General features: G+C 43.4%; 1 protein-coding gene across 1 annotated transcript in view; it reads left to right on the top strand.

Moving 5' to 3' along the window:
* Nucleotides 1-9,518: 9,518 nt before the first annotated feature.
* TMEM114 (transmembrane protein 114) overlaps nucleotides 9,519-21,050 on the top strand; it is a 154,450-nt gene continuing 142,918 nt past the window's right edge. The window contains exons 1-2 of the mRNA XM_077448830.1: nucleotides 9,519-9,950; nucleotides 10,068-10,148. Coding sequence (XP_077304956.1) covers nucleotides 9,767-9,950; nucleotides 10,068-10,148 — 265 coding nt within the window. The 5' untranslated portion in view covers nucleotides 9,519-9,766. The remainder of the gene's footprint in view (nucleotides 9,951-10,067; nucleotides 10,149-21,050) is intronic.

The following is a 21,050-nucleotide window of genomic DNA, read 5'->3' as shown; positions in this document are numbered from 1 at the left end:
GGAACAGCTCTTTTGTGGACCTGATAGTAACAGCTAATGATGATGATGATGATGATGATGAAGAAAGACTAATCTGGCTGAGCTGTCCCTAAAATAGCAGCATACAGCGCTCTGTCCCTTTATCTAAACTGACAAAAGAAACTCAGGCTGCTGACCTAACACCTATACCAGTCCTGAAAAGAACTTTTGTGTACCAAATAGCTAGCGTTTTCTCTGTCCCTACTCCACACAGGATCCTTTCCCTACAGTGACAGAAGAAAGAATGTAAAATGGCCACCGGATCGGGTGTATTTATAGGTTAGGGGGAATGTCCAAGTGTCCATGAGCTGTCATGTCTCAATTGGTTGTCCTGTAACACATGATAAACGTGTCACGAAAGGTTAAAGTTCTTGTATACATTAAACACGTAAGTCCGCCGGGGCGAACGACGGAAAAAGGCGTTCGAACCCGCGGACGGCGAAAGTCGGAAATTCGCCGCGAAACGACCGCCGGGCGAACCGTTCGGCCATCACTACTCCTGTAGATGGCTGTATTAGAGAACACCAGCAATAAAGGGTAGGTACAGGTGTATATTGTGCTGTGCTGGAGGCACACAACACCCACTAACGCCTGCAGAATGCTGTATTAGAGCACAACAGCAATAAAGGGTAGATACAGGTGTATACTGCGCTAGAGGCACACAATACCCACTAACTCCTGAAGATGGCTGTATTAGAGAACAACAATAGTAAAGGGCAGATACAGGTGTATATTGCGCTGGAGGCACACAACACCCACTAACTCCTGCAGATGGCTGTATTAGAGAACACCAACAATAAAGGGTAGATACAGGTGTATACTGTGCTGGAGGCACACAACACCCACTAACTCCTGCAGATGCCTTTATTATAGAACACCAGCAATAAAGGGTATATACAGGTGTATACTGTGCTGGAGGCACACAACACCCACTAACTCCTGCAGATGGCTGTATTAGAGAACACCAACAATAAAGGGTAGATACAGGTGTATCCTGCGCTGGAAGTACACAACACCCACTAACTCCTGCAGATGGCTGTATTAGAGAACAACAGCAGTAAAGGGTAGATACAGGTGTATACTGCGCTGGAGGCACACAACACCCACTAACTCCTGCAGATGGCTGTATTAAAGAACACAAGCAATAAAGGGTAGATACAGGTGTATACTGTGCTGGAGGCACACAGCACCCACTAACTTCAGCAGATGGCTGTATTAGAGAACACCAGCAATAAAGGGTAGATGCAGGTGTATATTGTGCTGGAGGCACACAACACCCACTAACTCCTGCAGATGGCTGTATTAGAGAACACCAGCAATAAAGGGTAGATACAGGTGTATATTGTGCTGTGCTGGAGGCACACAACACCCACTAACTCCTGCAGATGGCTGTATTAGAGAACACCAGGAATAAAGGTTAGATACGGGTGTATATTGTGCTGTGCTGGAGGCACACAACACCCACCAACTCCTGCAGATGGCTGTATTATAGAACACCAGCAATAAAGGGTAGATACAGGTGTATACTGCGCTACAGGCACACAACACCCACTAACTCCTGCAGATGGCTGTATTAGAGCACAACAGCAATAAAGGGTAGATACGGGTGTATACTGTGCTGGAGGCACACAAAACCCACTAACTCCTGCAGATGGCTGTATTAGAGAACAACAGCAATAAAGTGTAGATACAAGTCTATACTGCACTGGACGCACACAACACCCACTAACTCCTGCAGGTGACTGTATTAGAGAACAACAGCAATAAAGGATAGATACAGGTGTATATTGTGCTGTGCTGGAGGCACACAACGCCCACTAACTCCTGCAGATGGCTGTATTAGATAAAACCAGCAATAAAGGGTAGATACAGGTTTATACTGTGCTGTCCTGGAGCACCAAAACACCCACTAATTACTGCAGATGCCTTTATTATAGAACACCAGCAATAAAGGGTAGATACAGTTGTATACTGTGCTGTGCTGTAGGCACACAACACCCACTAACTCCTGCAAATGGCTGTATTCGAGAACACCAGCAATAAAGAGTAGATACAGGTGTATATTGTGCTGTGCTGGAGGCATACAACACCCACTAACTCCTGTAGATGGCTGTATTAGAGAACACCAGCAATAAAGGGTAGGTACAGGTGTATATTGTGCTGTGCTGGAGGCACACAACACCCACTAACGCCTGCAGAATGCTGTATTAGAGCACAACAGCAATAAAGGGTAGATACAGGTGTATACTGCGCTGGAGGCACACAACACCCACTAACTCCTGCAGATGGCTGTATTAGAGAACACCAACAATAAAGGGTAGATACAGGTGTATACTGTGCTGGAGGCACACAACACCCACTAACTCCTGCAGATGCCTTTATTATAGAACACCAGCAATAAAGGGTATATACAGGTGTATACTGTGCTGGAGGCACACAACACCCACTAACTCCTGCAGATGGCTGTATTAGAGAACACCAACAATAAAGGGTAGATACAGGTGTATCCTGCGCTGGAAGTACACAACACCCACTAACTCCTGCAGATGGCTGTATTAGAGAACAACAGCAGTAAAGGGTAGATACAGGTGTATACTGCGCTGGAGGCACACAACACCCACTAACTCCTGCAGATGGCTGTATTAAAGAACACAAGCAATAAAGGGTAGATACAGGTGTATACTGTGCTGGAGGCACACAGCACCCACTAACTTCAGCAGATGGCTGTATTAGAGAACACCAGCAATAAAGGGTAGATGCAGGTGTATATTGTGCTGGAGGCACACAACACCCACTAACTCCTGCAGATGGCTGTATTAGAGAACACCAGCAATAAAGGGTAGATACAGGTGTATACTGTGCTGGAGGCACACAGCACCCACTAACTTCAGCAGATGGCTGTATTAGAGAAGACAAGCAATAAAGGGTAGATACAGGTGTATATTGTGCTGTGCTGGAGGCACACAACACCCACTAACTCCTGCAGATGGCTGTATTAGAGAACACCAGGAATAAAGGTTAGATACGGGTGTATATTGTGCTGTGCTGGAGGCACACAACACCCACCAACTCCTGCAGATGGCTGTATTATAGAACACCAGCAATAAAGGGTAGATACAGGTGTATACTGCGCTACAGGCACACAACACCCACTAACTCCTGCAGATGGCTGTATTAGAGCACAACAGCAATAAAGGGTAGATACGGGTGTATACTGCGCTGGAGGCACACAAAACCCACTAACTCCTGCAGATGGCTGTATTAGAGAACAACAGCAATAAAGTGTAGATACAGGTCTATACTGCACTGGACGCACACAACACCCACTAACTCCTGCAGGTGACTGTATTAGAGAACAACAGCAATAAAGGATAGATACAGGTGTATATTGTGCTGTGCTGGAGGCACACAACGCCCACTAACTCCTGCAGATGGCTGTATTAGATAAAACCAGCAATAAAGGGTAGATACAGGTTTATACTGTGCTGTCCTGGAGCACCAAAACACCCACTAATTACTGCAGATGCCTTTATTATAGAACACCAGCAATAAAGGGTAGATACAGTTGTATACTGTGCTGTGCTGTAGGCACACAACACCCACTAACTCCTGCATATGGCTGTATTCGAGAACACCAGCAATAAAGAGTAGATACAGGTGTATATTGTGCTGTGCTGGAGGCATACAACACCCACTAACTCCTGTAGATGTCTGTATTAGAGAACACCAGCAATAAAGGGTAGGTACAGGTGTATATTGTGCTGTGCTGGAGGCACACAACACCCACTAACGCCTGCAGAATGCTGTATTAGAGCACAACAGCAATAAAGGGTAGATACAGGTGTATACTGCGCTAGAGGCACACAATACCCACTAACTCCTGAAGATGGCTGTATTAGAGAACAACAGCAGTAAAGGGTAGATACAGGTGTATATTGCGCTGGAGGCACACAACACCCACTAACTCCTGCAGATGGCTGTATTAGAGAACACCAACAATAAAGGGTAGATACAGGTGTATACTGTGCTGGAGGCACACAACACCCACTAACTCCTGCAGATGCCTTTATTATAGAACACCAGCAATAAAGGGTAGATACAGGTGTATACTGTGCTGGAGGCACACAACACCCACTAACTCCTGCAGATGGCTGTATTAGAGAACACCAACAATAAAGGGTAGATACAGGTGTATCCTGCTCTGGAAGTACACAACACCCACTAACTCCTGCAGATGGCTGTATTAGAGAACAACAGCAGTAAAGGGTAGATACAGGTGTATACTGCGCTGGAGGCACACAACACCCACTAACTCCTGCAGATGGCTGTATTAAAGAACACAAGCAATAAAGGGTAGATACAGGTGTATACTGTGCTGGAGGCACACAGCACCCACTAACTTCAGCAGATGGCTGTATTAGAGAACACCAGCAATAAAGGGTAGATGCAGGTGTATATTGTGCTGGAGGCACACAACACCCACTAACTCCTGCAGATGGCTGTATTAGAGAACACCAGCAATAAAGGGTAGATACAGGTGTATACTGTGCTGGAGGCACACAGCACCCACTAACTTCAGCAAATGGCTGTATTAGAGAAGACAAGCAATAAAGGGTAGATACAGGTGTATATTGTGCTGTGCTGGAGGCACACAACACCCACTAACTCCTGCAGATGGCTGTATTAGAGAACACCAGGAATAAAGGTTAGATACGGGTGTATATTGTGCTGTGCTGGAGGCACACAACACCCACCAACTCCTGCAGATGGCTGTATTATAGAACACCAGCAATAAAGGATAGATACAGGTGTATACTGCGCTACAGGCACACAACACCCACTAACTCCTGCAGATGGCTGTATTAGAGCACAACAGCAATAAAGGGTAGATACAGGTGTATACTGCGCTGGAGGCACACAACACCCACAAAACTCCTGCAGATGGCTGTATTAGAGAACAACAGCAATAAAGTGTAGATACAGGTCTATACTGCACTGGAGGCACACAACACCCACTAACTCCTGCAGGTGACTGTATTAGAGAACAACAGCAATAAAGGGTAGATACAGGTGTATAGTGCGCTGGAGGCACACAACACCCACTAACTCCTGCAGATGGCTGTATTAGAGAACAACAGCAATAAAGGGTAGATACAGGTCTATACTGCACTGGAGGCACACAACACCCACTAACTCCTGCAGGTGGCTGTATTAGAGAACAACAGCAATAAAGGGTAGATACAGGTGTATATTGTGCTGTGCTGGAGGCACACAACACCCACTAACTCCTGCAGATGGCTGTATTAGAGAAAACCAGCAATAAAGGGTAGATACGGGTGTATACTGTGCTGGAGGCACACAACACCCACTAACTCCTGCAGATGGCTGTATTAGAGAACACCAACAATAAAGGGTAGATACAGGTGTATCCTGCGCTGGAAGTACACAACACCCACTAACTCCTGCAGATGGCTGTATTAGAGAACAACAGCAGTAAAGGGTAGATACAGGTGTATACTGCGCTGGAGGCACACAACACCCACTAACTCCTGCAGATGGCTGTATTAAAGAACACAAGCAATAAAGGGTAGATACAGGTGTATACTGTGCTGGAGGCACACAGCACCCACTAACTCCTGCAGATGGCTGTATTCGAGAACACCAGCAATAAAGGGTAGATACAGGTGTATATTGTGCTGTGCTGGAGGCATACAACACCCACTAACTCCTGTAGATGGCTGTATTAGAGAACACCAGTAATAAAGGGTAGATACAGGTGTATATTGTGCTGTGCTGGAGGCACACAACACCCACTAACTCCTGCAGAATGCTGTATTAGAGCACAACAGCAATAAAGGGTAGATACAGGTGTATACTGCGCTAGAGGCACACAATACCCACTAACTCCTGTAGATGGCTGTATTAGAGAACACCAGCAATAAAGGGTAGATACAGGTGTATATTGTGCTGTGCTGGAGGCACACAACACCCACTAACTCCTGCAGAATGCTGTATTAGAGCACAACAGCAATATAGGGTAGATACAGGTGTATACTGCGCTAGAGGCACACAATACCCACTAACTCCTGAAGATGGCTGTATTAGAGCACAACAGCAGTAAAGGGTAGATACAGGTGTATACTGTGCTGGAGGCACACAACACCCACTAACTCTTGCAGATGGCTGTATTAGAGAACACCAACAATAATGGGTAGATACAGGTGTATACTGTGCTGGAGGCACACAACACCCACTTTAACTCCTGCAGATGGCTGTGTTAGAGAACACTAGCAATAAGGGGTAGATACAGGTGAATACTGCACTGGAGACACACAACACCCACTAACACCTGCAGATGACTATATTAGAGAACAACAGCAATAAAGAGTAGATACAGGTGTAAACTGCGCTGGAGGCACACAACACCCACTAACTCCTGCAGATGGCTGTATTAGAGAACAACAGCAATAAAGGGTAGATACAGGTATATACTGTGCTGGAGGCACACAACACCCACTAACTCCTGCAGATGGCTGTATTAGAGAACACCAGCAATAAGGGGTAGATACAGGTGCATACTGCGCTGGAGGCACACAACACCCACTAAATCCTGCAGACGCCAGAACACACTACACAAGGCCGCCATCTCTGTTGAAGAATTGGAAATAAAAAAAGTCACAGCTGTGAAGTAAAACATCACAACTTACAGCATTCGTACAGCCCTGTCCAAATGTATTTTTAAGAGGGAGAGCAATAATTCTAGCACTAGACTTCTTCTGTAACTCCAAACATGTAATCTGTAATATTTTTAAAGCGTCACCTATGGAGATTTTTAAGTACTGAAGTTTGGTGCCATTCTACAAGTGTGCGCAATTTTAAAGCGCGACATGTTAGTTATCTATTTACTCAGCGTAACATCATCTTTCGTAGTGTGCAAAAAAATTGTGCTTTAGTGTTTGTTTGTTTTTAATTCATGAAACAGATTTTTTCCAAAAAAAAAAACATGTTTGAAAAATTGCTGCGTAAATACTGCGTGACATAAAAAATTGCAATTACGACATTTTGTTCCCTAGGGTGTCTACTAAAACATATGTATTTAATGTTTGGGGTTCTGAGTAATTTTCTAACAAAAAAATTATGATTTTTACATGTAGGACAGAAGTGTCAGAATTGGCCTGGGTGGTAAGGGGTTAATAAGTAATAAACAAATAATTATTATATATTGTTTTTAGGTAATTAAGGCACTATGAGCTCATAGTTTCCTAGTTAGTAAGGTTGAATAAAGACACCAGTCCATCCTAAGTGAGTGTCTACCCCTATCCCTGTACATTGCACACTCACAATGGTCTCCACCCTCAAAGAGCCCACAATCTAAGGTCCCCATTCATATACTAGGGCCAATTTTGGACAACAGGCAATAACCCTACCTGCATGTCTTTGGAGTGTGGGAGGAAACCGGAGTACCCGGAGGAAACCTACACAGGCACAGGGAGAACATGCAAACTCCAGGCAGGTAGTGTCGTGGTTGGGATTTGAACCAGCGACCCTTTTTACAGCTAGGTGAGAGTGCTAACCACTACACCACTGTGCCGCCCTCACAACAGAGTGTGCCAAGACCCAAATTTTGACCAGTGGTAGGGTAAGTCTACCTACCTACCAAATTCTTTGAGCGTCTCTACGACTCTCAAAGCTTGAATTTTTTTTTTGGGTTGAATTTTTTTTTGGGCAAATGGGCCTTTCTTAACCACTTCCCGAACTGCGTACACCAATGTACGTCGGCAGAATGGCAAGGGCAGACATTTTGGTGTACAGATACGTCCATTTCTATGTGCCGCCCTGCCATCGCGTGCTCGCCGCCGGTGGCGAGCTTGCGTGCAGGTCGGGACCCCCTTGAGTCCGATCGCGGGTACCGCAGACTCGATCGCCACGGGGATACCCGTAATCGTGTCACGGGGAGGCTGAACAGGGAGATACCGTTGTAAACAGCATCTCCCAGTTCTGCCTAGGAACAAGTGACACTGATCTCTGCTCCATGTGATTGGAGCAGAGATCAGTGTTCACTAACACAAAGACCAGCCCCTCACATTTAGTAACACGCCCCTAGCAACACTTAACCCAATACACTGCCACCCCCTGGTTAACCCCTTCACTGCCAGTGTCAAATACACAGGAATCAGTGCATTTGTATAGCACTGATTGCTGTATAAATGACAATGGTCCCAACAAATGTGTCAAAAATGTCTGATGTGTCTGCCATAATGTCACAGTCACAATAAAAATCTCTGATTGCCGCCATTACTAGTAAAAAAATAATAATAATAAAAATGCCATAAAACTATATCCTATTTTGTAAACGCTATAACTTTTGCGCAAACCAATCAATAATCGCTTATTGCCGTTTTTTTACCAAAAATATGTAGAATACGTATCGGCCTAAACTGAGAGAAAAAAACTGTTTTTTTTTATATATTTTTGGAGGATATTTAGTATAACAAAAAGTAAAAAATAATGCATTTTTTTTCAAAATTGTCGCTCTATTTTTGTTTATAGCACAAAAAATAAAAACCGCAGGGGTGATCAAATACCACCAAGAAAGCTCTATTTGTGGGAAAAAAAAGGACGTCAATTTTGTTTGGAAGCCACATCACACGACCGCAAAATTGTCAGTTAAAGCGACGCAGTGCCGAATCGCAAAAAGTGGTCTGGTCTTAAGCCAGCAAAATGGTCCGGTCTGAAAGTGGTTAAGGTAAGGGGCCTGAAGCTGCAGCTCCAATAGCCTATGTTATTCTGGCCCTGCTGATTCTACCTGGGGAGCCCCTTTCAATGTGTATTTTGCATGTGTATTTTTGGCACCCAAATTGGAAGAATTACTGATTTATCTTTGGAACATATGCTTTTTTTAATGCATGAGAGTATTATTGCTAGCTTTGTTGTCAGAACTGTTCAAAACTGTTGTGTTTATTTATGCTGGATTTTTCAATAAATGCACGTGATGCTGCAACTTCAGTGTGGATTCCATCTCTCTCAATCTCTAGACAATTATAATGTTTTCAGTATTTTTCCACTTTCATTATAAGATGTCTGGTAGATTCTGTACCCATGTATACAAGGTGCCCTTGTAAAGTAATGCTGGTAATGCTGGTTAGCTGCTGTGCCTTATTCCATTGTAGCTGAGTGACGCTTTGCCCATCCTGCTGTGGATCATTAAGGCATGGCTTTACAGCTTTGTTGCTTCATATATACATTGCCTGCTTATAGTATACCTCCATGTACTGTATATATTCAATGCTACCATGTAAAAATATCCACAGTCATTCATATTGTATACAGCTTGTCATTTTACCCTGCTTTTTTGTAAATATTAAAGGTTGACATCTGCAAATGTATTGATTCTGCTTGAAATGTTTTAGATATGAAAGCAAGCTTTCATAAAAGTACAGCACATTTACAGGCAAATCACTGTATTCCTCCTCACCTTCCCCACAGTCTTGCCTGTTTGTATGAGTCAGGAAAGATTTCAGTGCTCCGCTTGTTGCATGCTAGCAGCAATGCCTGCTGAACTCATACTGCCATATACTGCACTAGAACATCACTGGAACTTGCTGAACCAAGACAAAAACACGTTTTGATATTTGGTCATGGAACATGAATTTTCTTTCATTTGCTTCTGAAGCACAGGATAGAATTCTACAGATAATCTACAAAATTATCACTGAGCTCTTGGAGGATACAGGAAATCTGATGTACCATGAAGCTTAAATTGAGCATTTTGTCTGTATTTGTGGCTTTTCTTGGTATATTGAGCTTTATTTTTTTAGTGGTTGCTATTGGAACCGATTTCTGGTATATAATCGATGCTTCTAAGCTGGAATTAAAACAGAACTTCTCAGAGACCCTTAGCTCACACTCAGGACTTTGGAGGATGTGTAATTGTAAGTAATACATGACATCTTGTTTAACTTGAGTTAGTTAATATATATATATATATATTCCTTTTTTTAAGAATTATTTCACATATGTTTTTATTCATTTTGCATTTTCTCTTCCAGTTAATGACCAGTGTTCTCCTCTGATAAATCCTTTTTGGCATGGGAATGTAAACTTTACGGATTCACAAAAGCAACTTTTAAGTGAGTTGGATTTAGCAATCCCTGTGTGCTGGCTATATATATTTAACAGTAGCATATATTTGTACAACATCTGACCATCTCAATATTGTTAAAGACCGTTCCCTATACCACAAATTATAGCATGTATAGGGGGGAGATTTACTAAAACTGGAGCAATCTGGTGCAGCTTTGCAATGTAGCCAATCAGCTTCTAACTTCAGCGTGTTCAATTAAGCGTTGACAAAAAAACCCTGGAAGCTGATTGGTTTCAGTGCAGAGCTGCACCAGATTTTGCATGCTGCAGTTTTAGTAAATCCCCCCATGTGTGCTTTGCGTGACTTTATTTAACTGAAGTCATTTTAATCTTTTTGAATAAATATATATGATTAAACCTAATGTAGCCATAACAGATTTAGAAAGCATGTTACAAGAGGGAGGTAAAATAAAAAACACAAACAAAAAAACTTTGGTTACGAAAGTGTATTGCAAGAAAAATAATACGTATGTTTTAAAGCTGTGATTTACGATCAAGTCAATTTACTTACTTTTGCTTTGAAATGTGAGGTATATCAAATGACTATATGCTCTGCAAATACAAACATTGTGTTCATATCAAATTTAAAATTTTCATATTGTGGTAATACCAGATATGGAATCATTGGTGGTTTCCTATCATCTTAGGGAACAAATGATTGGAGAATGTTATCACTGAACTGTAGTGTAGCACTGCCCCTTGCAGGATGTTTGTAGTACTGCAAGAAATATTAACATTTTAAATAATAGAATAATCTTGTCTCAAACACAAACTTACCTTCTTGTTAAAATGACTGTTATTTCTTCTATAAACAAAATATAGTATCACTGTATGTGTTAAACATGTCAAACTGCATACAGTGTCTATATATTCACATGAATACGTCAACACATACTTTATGTTCTAAATGAAAGGATAAAATGACCTTCAAAAACATGTTACATAAGCATTATGTAACATAATGCTAAGCAGCACCCCCTTCACCCATAGTGTGACAGCAAGTGGGGTTTCTTCTCCCCCTCATCCTCTGTCATATTTAAAATCAGCACAGCTGTGTTCTGTGAATGAAAAACTACAAGCCCGGTCTTCCAAGACAGCAGACAGACTTGTCGTTTCAATGCACTGGGAGGGCACTTATCAGTGTGCTTGTGGTCCATTCAGTCTTCCAGCAACTCTGAAATTGACAGCTTGTACACACGTATGGACACAGAGCTGTAGGAAGAATGTACAGGAGCCTGACATTGTACCATTGTATCCACTGATCATGGCTACAATGCTCTACGGCTCCTGAGAGAAAAAAAATAAAATAAATTAACATTTTTTTTTTACCTCCAAAACATGTTTGGCCATTTTTTTTAATTATTATTTTATTTTATTTTTTTAAGGTGAATTTAGCTTTTAAATAATGCATTGAATATGCACAAAGTGAAGCACATGTTGACAAATGACAACACACCTGCCTAGTACTAGAAAAACACACCCCTACATGCATAAATTTAAATGGTCTCTGCCTTCACAGATACCCAAGTTTGCCATTTCATCCCTTTAGCAAAAGACACATATGAATTACACAGGCTCTCTGGCTAATTAAATGCAGGTAAGACCCTGAGAGAATCTAATTACTATTTCAATTTGCTTCAGAACCTGTGCAGTGCATATGTGTTTAGTTTTTAATGAGCTAAGTAATGAGGTGGTAACACCATACATAAAGTTTCCATATATATGCAGTTTTAGGTAGAGACCACTTACGATTCTAAATGCAATTTAAATAGCACAAATTATGTTTTGTGGCACATCTTTATCTAGTGATGCAATATTGTGAAATAGGAACCATATGTAATTAGCAGCTGAAGTGCACAGGATTTACTTTTAACATCACAATCTAGTCTTTTGATTTTACTCCTAATTAGCCTAAAGTAGGTCTGTGGAGGAGTCTGCAATAAAGGGAATCCTCTAAGTCTTTGTCTAATATATATAATTAACTGCTTCCTGACTAAGGTTTAGCAACTCGGTGACCGGATGTTGAGGGAGGAGCTGTGCGTGTGAGCGGCGTCTCGCTCCCCTTCCCATGCACCTACATGGAGCGGCGTCTCCCCCGCTGACCTTACCCGCCCGTGGCTAGATGGCGGCCTGACGAACGGACCCTTAGTGGAGCGGACGTTCTCCTCTTCCCCTGCTGGTTGTCCTATCGGAGGTCGGTAACTTGCACCCGCAGTCCGAGTAGGGGGTGTAAAACTGTGGAGGAGACTCTCCTTCCTCCCCCCCCCCCCCGGAGTAGCTACACCTGAGACCGGAGGACGGGGAGCGGAGGGGGTGGAGAGGTAACCATGGGGACATCAGGCTCAGGCTCAATGTGAAAGAGATAAAGACCGGATCAACGGCCAGATGATATTAAAGAAGGGGTGAGGAACAGCTGAGTGGAGAAAAACCCCTCTTGTACATCAGGGTGGTGAGTGAACACAGTTCAGTGAATCTTTGCAATGCAGATTGTGAATAACTTTGTATATGCTATGGAAGGATGCTGAAAAGTTTCTACAAGTCCCACCCTGCATACCTGCTTCTTTTTTTTTTTCTTCCTCCCCCTGTCTCAGCCCGGATAATTAATTAAACAGCAGGCTTTAGAAATAATTCAAGGAAGCGGAGCTTTGTTTATTGATTCTGTGGAGGAGCAGTGATTTTACTTTTATTCCTCTGAATTTTCTGGGACAAAAAAAAATAAAATCTGAGTGGAGCTGTTGTGGTTGGACTTTTTGTAGAAATTGCTGGGTCATTGCCCCTCTCCAAGGCTCTGAAGGATGTTGGTGTAGCACGATAGCTGTGGATACGACCCAGTGGCTTAAGGACTGCCAGCTTTTTAAATACTGCTCTGCATGCTCGTTTGTTTGGTGTTTCCTTCCCTACCCCAACCTGGGCGACTAAGGTCCCCCTTTTTTTTTAAAGAGCGATATAAAGTACCCTACTGTACCCACTGGAGGAGCTATTAACTTATGGTAGAAAACAGTTCCTATTTATATTTGACGTAGTATAAAATCAAAGATAGTATGCCATCGCATCGTGCGACTAAAGCAAGCCAAGCAGCAGCCGCTGCCAAACTTGAAAAATATGCCCATAACCCTGGCCAGGGTTTGGGCCAGACCCCGCCGAAAGGTATCCAGCAAGGACAGCAAAACCAAACTAACAGACTATCAGGCGCCAAGGGCACTAGGAAAAGCCACGGCCTAAATCATATTGGGGAGGTATTGGAGGGAGGTGAAGATGTGGAAATTACCCAAGGCCAGGATAGTGCTGTAGCTATGAGGGGTGTGCCTGCTCCACTTGAGGAAGGGGGTCGGGGAGGGGCGGAACCCGAACCGGAACCAACGTTAAAAGAAGTCTTGATGGCAGTTAATTCATGTAGAGAGTCACTGAGTGCTCAACTTATTTCCATTCAGGAGGAACTATCCTATGCTAGACAAGATATCCAAAAAATTCAGGAAAGGACTACAGCTTTAGAGGGCCGGATTGGCCAGGTGGAAGATGACCTAGAGCCTCTGACACGGGTAGTCAAGACTATGCAAGAACAACTAACTAGACAGGAAGGCAAATTCGATGAAATGGAGAACAGGATGAGGAGGAAAAATATCCGGATAGTAGGCTTACCAGAGCACTGCGAGGGCCCAGACCCTATAGCTTTCCTAGTGAAATGGTTTAGAGATGTGTTTGGTCAAGAGACATTTTCATCACTGTTTGCTATTGAAAGGGCTCATAGAGTCCCTGCAAGGCTTCCACATTCTGGTGCTCCCCCAAGGCCAATTCTGGCTAAACTACTGTCCTATAAAGACAAAGAAATCATTGCACGTAAAGCCAGGGAAATGGGTAAGATCGTATACAATGGCTCCCGTGTATCAATCTTTCCGGACTTCTCGCCAGATCTGCAAAAAAGGAGAGCTAAATTCGGGGAAGTAAAATATAAACTCCGACAAAGGAATGTGACTTACGCCTTGTTATATCCAGCAAGACTGCGTTTAAATGCACCTGGAGGGACTATGATATTCGAAAGCCCTGGAGGGGTTGAGGAATGGTTGGACTCCCATCCTCAGGGGTTGTAATGCTGGTGGACTGTTTTCTTTTTTTCTCTCCCCCCTCTCCCTTGCCTCCCTCTATTTTTTTTGGGGGGGGAGAGGGGGGAGAATGTTGGGTCGTTCTCGGCTGCGGGGGGGGGGGGTGGAGGTGACTGCTAAAGACGGTATTTCTATTATTAAAGATGGGGGGGGGGGGTGGGAGGGTGAGATAGAGAAGAGGGGGAGTGGTAAACATTGTGCTTTTTTTTTATATGGGGGGGCGAGTGGGTTGCTCTCCCCATATGTGTGTTGTATGGGGTATATTTTTTGCATGGAGTGTTTGTGGAGGGGGGGTAGAGGAGAGGGGTCGGGAGAGGGAGGGATTGTATGGTAGAATGGTGAGGGAAATTATTGTATGGGAAGGTCACATTAGAAGGCCCCAGGGGGTGCCTAGAGAGGCAATGGGTGAAGTGTGTGTATTGAATGGTGGAGGATGTAGGGAAGGGTGGGGGAAGCACACTTTAAAAGCACTGTATAATGTATACTTAACTATAAGAAAAAGAGATAACCACATAAATTTGAAGGTTAATGATGGGGTATATGTATTTCTATTCAGGATGATTATTAGAATTTGTAATGAGTGAACCCATAGTGTCAAAGGGGGAAAGTTTTATTGTGTATTGGAATGTAAGAGGTATGGGAGATCCGGGGAAGAGGATGGCTGTTAGGTCAATAGTAAGGTCACAAGGGGTAACATTTCTTTGTTTACAGGAAACACATTTCACAAATGTTTCTAGCTCACAGTTCACAGTGGGGTGAATACCAGAATCAATATCACTCGATACATACTTCTTTTTCTAAGGGGGTTAGCACTTTTATTAAAGTAGGGACACCTTTTATTTGTCTTCAGGTTAAAGTTGATGAACAGGGGAGGTACGTTTTCCTATATGGTAAGATAGGGGAAAAGGCTCTGATTTTGGCTAATGTCTATATACCGCCGCCCTCTTCTATGGATATCCTATATGCACTGGTCGAGTTTGTGTTGGATAAACCGGGGGTCCCACTGATGATAGTGGGAGATTTTAATATGGTGATTGATAACGCAATGGATAGATTCCCTAAGGGGAGGCCACAGAAAGGAAGTGCATTAGAAAGTCGTTTTTCACAGTTTTTGGGAGAAATGGGATGGAAAGACCTCTGGAGGATCCGAAATCCACTAGACCGCTCATTTTCGTGTCTTTCTTCCTCATATTCAACTTTGTCAAGGATAGACATGATTCTAGGGAACGATGAGGCAGTGGGATTAGTGGGTAAAATAAAATACATGCCAAGGAGTCTTTCTGATCACTCGGCAATGATGACTTCCCTGGAGATGGAGAGGGGAAACCAGCAACGAGGGTGGAGATTCAGCCCTCCATGGTTGGAGCTTATGGGAGAACCAAAAGATATACTTGATGCTTTAAAGGAATATGTTGTATGGAATACAGGCACGGCCTCGCAGGGGGTGGTGTGGGATACATTAAAAGCCTACCTTCGAGGTCTCCTGATTCAGCAGATTTCTAAAATCAAAAAACAGTCAGGGGGAAGGGAGGTAGAGGCCTCAAGGAGTGTGGCGAAGCTAGAAATCCAGTATATAAATGCGCCAACAATTGAGAACCAGAGACAATGGCTGAGAGCCCAGCAGGAATATCGTCATATAATATTGGAGAATGCCGAAAATAAATACATATTCCAAAAACAACAAGTATTTGGAGAAGGTGAAAGGGTCGGTCGAATGCTAGCGCATCTAGTAAAAACGAACTCGTCACCTTCCATGGTAACAAGGATAAGAATGGCAGAGGGTAGGATATCTACAAATAGGCTAGAAATCCTGGAGAGATTTAGAACGTACTACGAGGATTTATACCACTCGAACCAGGGTGAGAAGGGGGAAGAAATTAATACATTTTTTAGTGGGCTGACAATACCTCGCCTCTCTAGGGAAGACAGGGATACACTTGACGACCCGATAACGATAGAAGACATCCGGCACACTGTGCAGGAAATGGCAGGCCAAAAAGCCCCAGGCCCTGATGGCCTCCCAGTAGAGGTTTATCGCCATTTTGGCGAGGTGTTACTGCCTGAATTGCTAAAAGTTTTTAACTGGGCACTGAAAACAGGATTGCTTCCAACCTCAATGATGGAATCAACTATAATAGTGATACCAAAAGAAAACAAAGATCCCCTCAACCCCTCATCATATAGACCCATCTCTTTGTTGAATCTGGACGTAAAGATCTTGGCAAAGATCTTGGCAGCTAGATTAAATAAAGTAATAGAAAGCCTTATTCACCCTGATCAATCAGGTTTTATCCCGGGTAGATCCACGAGCATAAATATAAGGAGGGTTTTCTTAAATCTTCAAATACCAGTGGATGGCGAGGGCCAGAGAGCTGTTTTATCTTTAGATGCTGCCAAGGCCTTTGATACCATAGAGTGGAGCTATCTGTGGAGGGTCTTGAGGGAATTTCAGGTAGGCCCTATATTTATAAAGTGGGTGAAAATGTTATATGGGTCCCCGGAAGCACGGATAAGAATAAATAACGGTAGTTCGGCAGGGATTCAGTTGAAGAGAGGAACGAGACAGGGATGCCCCCTGTCCCCTCTCTTGTTTGCTATGGCAATTGAACCCCTGGCCATCTCCCTTAGATCAAATAAGGGGATAAAGGGATTTAGGAGAGGGGAGGAGGAAGAGAAAATAGTGCTATTTGCAGATGACCTTCTCCTGTTTCTTGGAGACGCCCAGCATTCTATTGGGGAGGTAATGTGTAGAATTAAAGATTTCGGATACCTTGCAGGATTAAAGATAAACTGGGAGAAATCCTGTATACTGCCTATTGATCCCCTGAATAGTCCTCTACCTTGTGAAGCTGCACATATTCAGATAGTGACACAAATGAAATATCTAGGTATATATATAACTAAAGATCCCAAACAATAAATAGTGGACAATTTGGTCCCTTTGCTATCTAAACTCCAACATAAAACTAATATCTGGAAGAGACTACCTCTATCAGCGGCAGGCCGATGTAACTTAATCAAAATGATAGTTCTACCACAACTCCTATATGTCCTACACAACTCTCCAATATGGATCTACAAAAAATGGTTTTATAAGATGGATTCCATATTTAGAGAATTGATTTGGAAAGGGGGTCAAGCACGGATTGGTTTAAAAACGTTGCAACTTCCCAGTGATGGTGGGGGAGTTGCGCTCCCACATCCATATAATTATTTTTTAGCGGCCCAGCTACAACATCTGGTAGGAGAGGACATAGAGGAGGGAATATGGGAAAAGAAAACCCCTCTTGAACAATACCTAGGCAGGTCACTGATAGTGTCATTAGAGGCAGGGACTCAATTGAGGGACATACCTACCCTGGGCCTTATGACAAAGGTATGGGAGGTAACTAAAAAATTATTGGAATATAAGGGATTTACGGAGTAATCCCCCCTTTGGGATAATAATAACTTAGTTGAAATACAGAAAATAGGACAAATAAGGGAATGGGAAAGGAACGGTATAAAATTTATTTATCAGATGTACCAGAATGGTAATCTGAAACAATTTCAAGAATTAAGAGACCAGTTCGCTATTCCGAGGAGGTCTTTCTTTAGATATTCACAGGTTAGGCACGCGCTGGGAAAACAGTTTGGGGAAGAGTCAATAAAATGGTGTGAGATACCAGTAATTAAAGATATACTTCGAGCAAAATCAGGGAAAGGGTCAATATCTAAAGTTTATGTAAATCTGTGTAGGAAGACTCAGGTAAGAGTGCAGGAACAAACGAGCAGGGGAAAATGGGAGGAAGATATGGGAAGCATCTCGGAAGACCAATGGGAGAGGATCCTTGAGTTGGCGGCTTGGGTATCCATCTCGCCCCCCCAAAGGCTTTCCCAGCTATTCCTGTTGTATAGAGTATATTATAATCCCAAGAGGCTCTTCCAGTTTGGTAGAAGAAGTGATGCGGCCTGCCCTAGGTGTGGAAGGAATGAGGCAGATATGATACACATGTTTTGGAGATGCCCCAAGTTACACCGCTATTGGAGAGAGGTAGTGACAATAATTAAGCAAGTATTTGAGATAGAAGCAGAAATGGAACCAATGGGATGTGTGTTGGGGTGGATTGATGGGAGTGGTGATCCCAAAGATAATAAACTGGCGAAAATAAGGTCCCTTTTTCAGGCTAGGAAATTGATAGCTCAGAAGTGGCAGTCTCCAATACCCCCCACTAGTGGAGAGTGGATACAGAGTATGAATAGGGTTATTCCTAAGGAAAGGGTTACCTATATAAAACCGGGTGGTATTAAAAAAATTGATAGGATTTGGAAGAAGTGGTATGAGAAAATAAATGGAGGGGTTTACATTTAAAAAGAAGAAGACTTGCTTGCCAAGGAACAGAGAGAGAAGTGTGCTTGAGAGAGTGGGGGAGTCGGTAGTTAAGAAACAGTGTGAGAGGTGGGTTTGATTGGAAGGGGAAATGGGATGAATGCGGGGAATGACAGGATGTAAAATGGTCATAAGTAACTTGTGTGATATTCTGGTTTTATATGATAAGGTTGTATGTTATGTTTAAATTGGAAAAAATTTAATAAAGAGATAAAGTAAAAAAAAAAAGGTTTAGCAACTCTGTCTGGATGAAACCTGTTTGGAATTTGACGAACCTCAGCTTAGTGGCAAATCTCATTTGAGCCTATCTGGAAGCAAATCTTTTTATGTAAATTATGCTTTAGGATTTAAAGGCAAACTACAGCCTAAAGACATAGGAAGCTGGACAGTGCCTTGAGGCATGACTAGTGTAGTCTGAATGTTCCCCTTATATTATTCCTTACCCATACCTTCCCATATTAGAAATGAGACCACACCATAGGTTGGAGTAAACTGGCCACAACAGCCTTTATTAAACATAACTCAAAAATTCACTCCAATAACTTGTAAATATGAAAATATATAAATATATAAGGCCGCATACACATGGGCGGACTGTTCGCCCAACTTTGTCCGCTGAACAGTGTTTCAGCGGACAGTCCGCTCGTGTGTGGGCGTTCAGCGGACAGTTTCAGCGGACAGTTGGACGAACAAGGTCTTACGGAAATTCCGAAAAACTGTCCGCTGAAACAAGGTTTCAGCGGACTGTTCGCTCGTGTGTAGGCTTGTTCGGCCAACTAAGTCTCGCGCATGCTCAGAAAGGATTTCCACGTCGGAAGGTTGCATTGCAGTGTATTGGACGTCGAAATTTTCGATCCGTCGTACGTGTCGAAACGTCATCGCGCACGGTTTCAGCAAACTGTTCGTTCGTCGTGTGTGGGCATGTCCGTCCATGCTAAGTTTGAGCGGACTGTCCGCCGAAACTGTTGGACGGACAAAGTTGGGCGAACAGTCCGCCCGTGTGTATGCGGCCTAAATCTATATAAATATATAAATATAAATAACTTTATTAACATTAAACAACGTTAAATAACATTAACTGCCCATTCTGGTGATCTCTGACGGTGACCCCACTTAAGCCAATACCAAATCACTGCGGTACACCTGACCAACTTCCCAAAGGCCTCCACCTGTGACCGGTCGGAGACAACTTCCGCCAGTGAACATAACCGTATTCCCTCCAACGTTCAGGAATACCCAGAGGGGCCGATCGTTTGATGAGCCCCCCACACCTTCAGATCCCTTCTGAGTACCCGTCTACCGTCAGAAACCACCAGAAAATACACCGCCAAAACAGGAAAAACCTTCAGCTGCCGTGACAACTGACGAAACCTGCAAAAGAAGAAAACACCAGCAACAAACGACACACCAAAACAACACATAACATTAGGGCGGGAGGGCGGGAAAAACTGCCTCCTCTGTGTCACGCTGGGATCCGAATGATCCCCTAAAGCCACACCCCTGCCTTTTATACGGCCCCTCCCCTACACTGAGCTTGCTTCCTGCCAACCTTTGTTCTCAGCTCCACCCATCAAGCTTAACCCTCTGTGTCCCTCATACACACTGTCATGCCCAGCACTCCTTATGTCATTTCATTCCTTAATCCGTGCTTCTCTTGACTAGTGTAGTCTGAATGTTCCCCTTATATTATTCCTTACCCATACCTTCCCATATTAGAAACGAGACCACACCATAGGTTGGAGTAAACTGGCCACAACAACCTTTATTAAACATAACTCAAAAATTCACTCCAATAACTTGTAAATATGAAAATATATAAATATATAAATCTATATAAATATAAATAACTTTATTAATATTAAACAACGTTAAATAACATTAACTGCCCATTCTGGTGATCTCTGACGGTGACCGCACTTAAGCCAATACCAAATCACTGCGGTACACCTGACCAACTTCCCAAAGGCCTCCACCTGTGACCGGTCGGAGACAACTTCCGCCAGTGAACATAACCGTATTCCCTCCAACGTTCAGGAATACCCAGAGGGGCCGATCGTTTGATGAGCCCCCCACACCCTCAGATCCCTTCTGAGTACCTGTCTACCGTCAGAAACCACCAGAAAACACACCGCCACAGCCCGAAAGGGTGACCCCCTCAACCTTGAGGGCCACCCCACACCCGAAGAGCTTTCTGTATTCCCTCCTGCAAACCCAGCGACCAAAGGTCGATACCCACGTCCGATAGGTGAACGCCATCCTTCCGAAGATAAAGACCAACGTTCACCTCCAACTCCCGATGCCGAACCACAATGCCCCCGTTCTGCACAACAAACCTCCCAACCACTTTATTCACCCTGATCCTGGTTTTCTCAATGCTGGTCAAGGACCGAGCCCACCGCCACACCGTTCTGGCCACAATG

This window comes from Lithobates pipiens, unplaced genomic scaffold, assembly GCF_037356315.1.
Source record: "Lithobates pipiens isolate NorthernLeopardFrog02 unplaced genomic scaffold, aLitPip1_a1.2 Scaffold_22, whole genome shotgun sequence".
In the NCBI taxonomy this organism is placed as follows: Eukaryota; Metazoa; Chordata; class Amphibia; order Anura; family Ranidae; genus Lithobates; species Lithobates pipiens.
The sequence above is the reverse complement of the archived record's forward strand: the minus strand, read 5'-3'. Positions and strand labels throughout refer to the sequence as shown.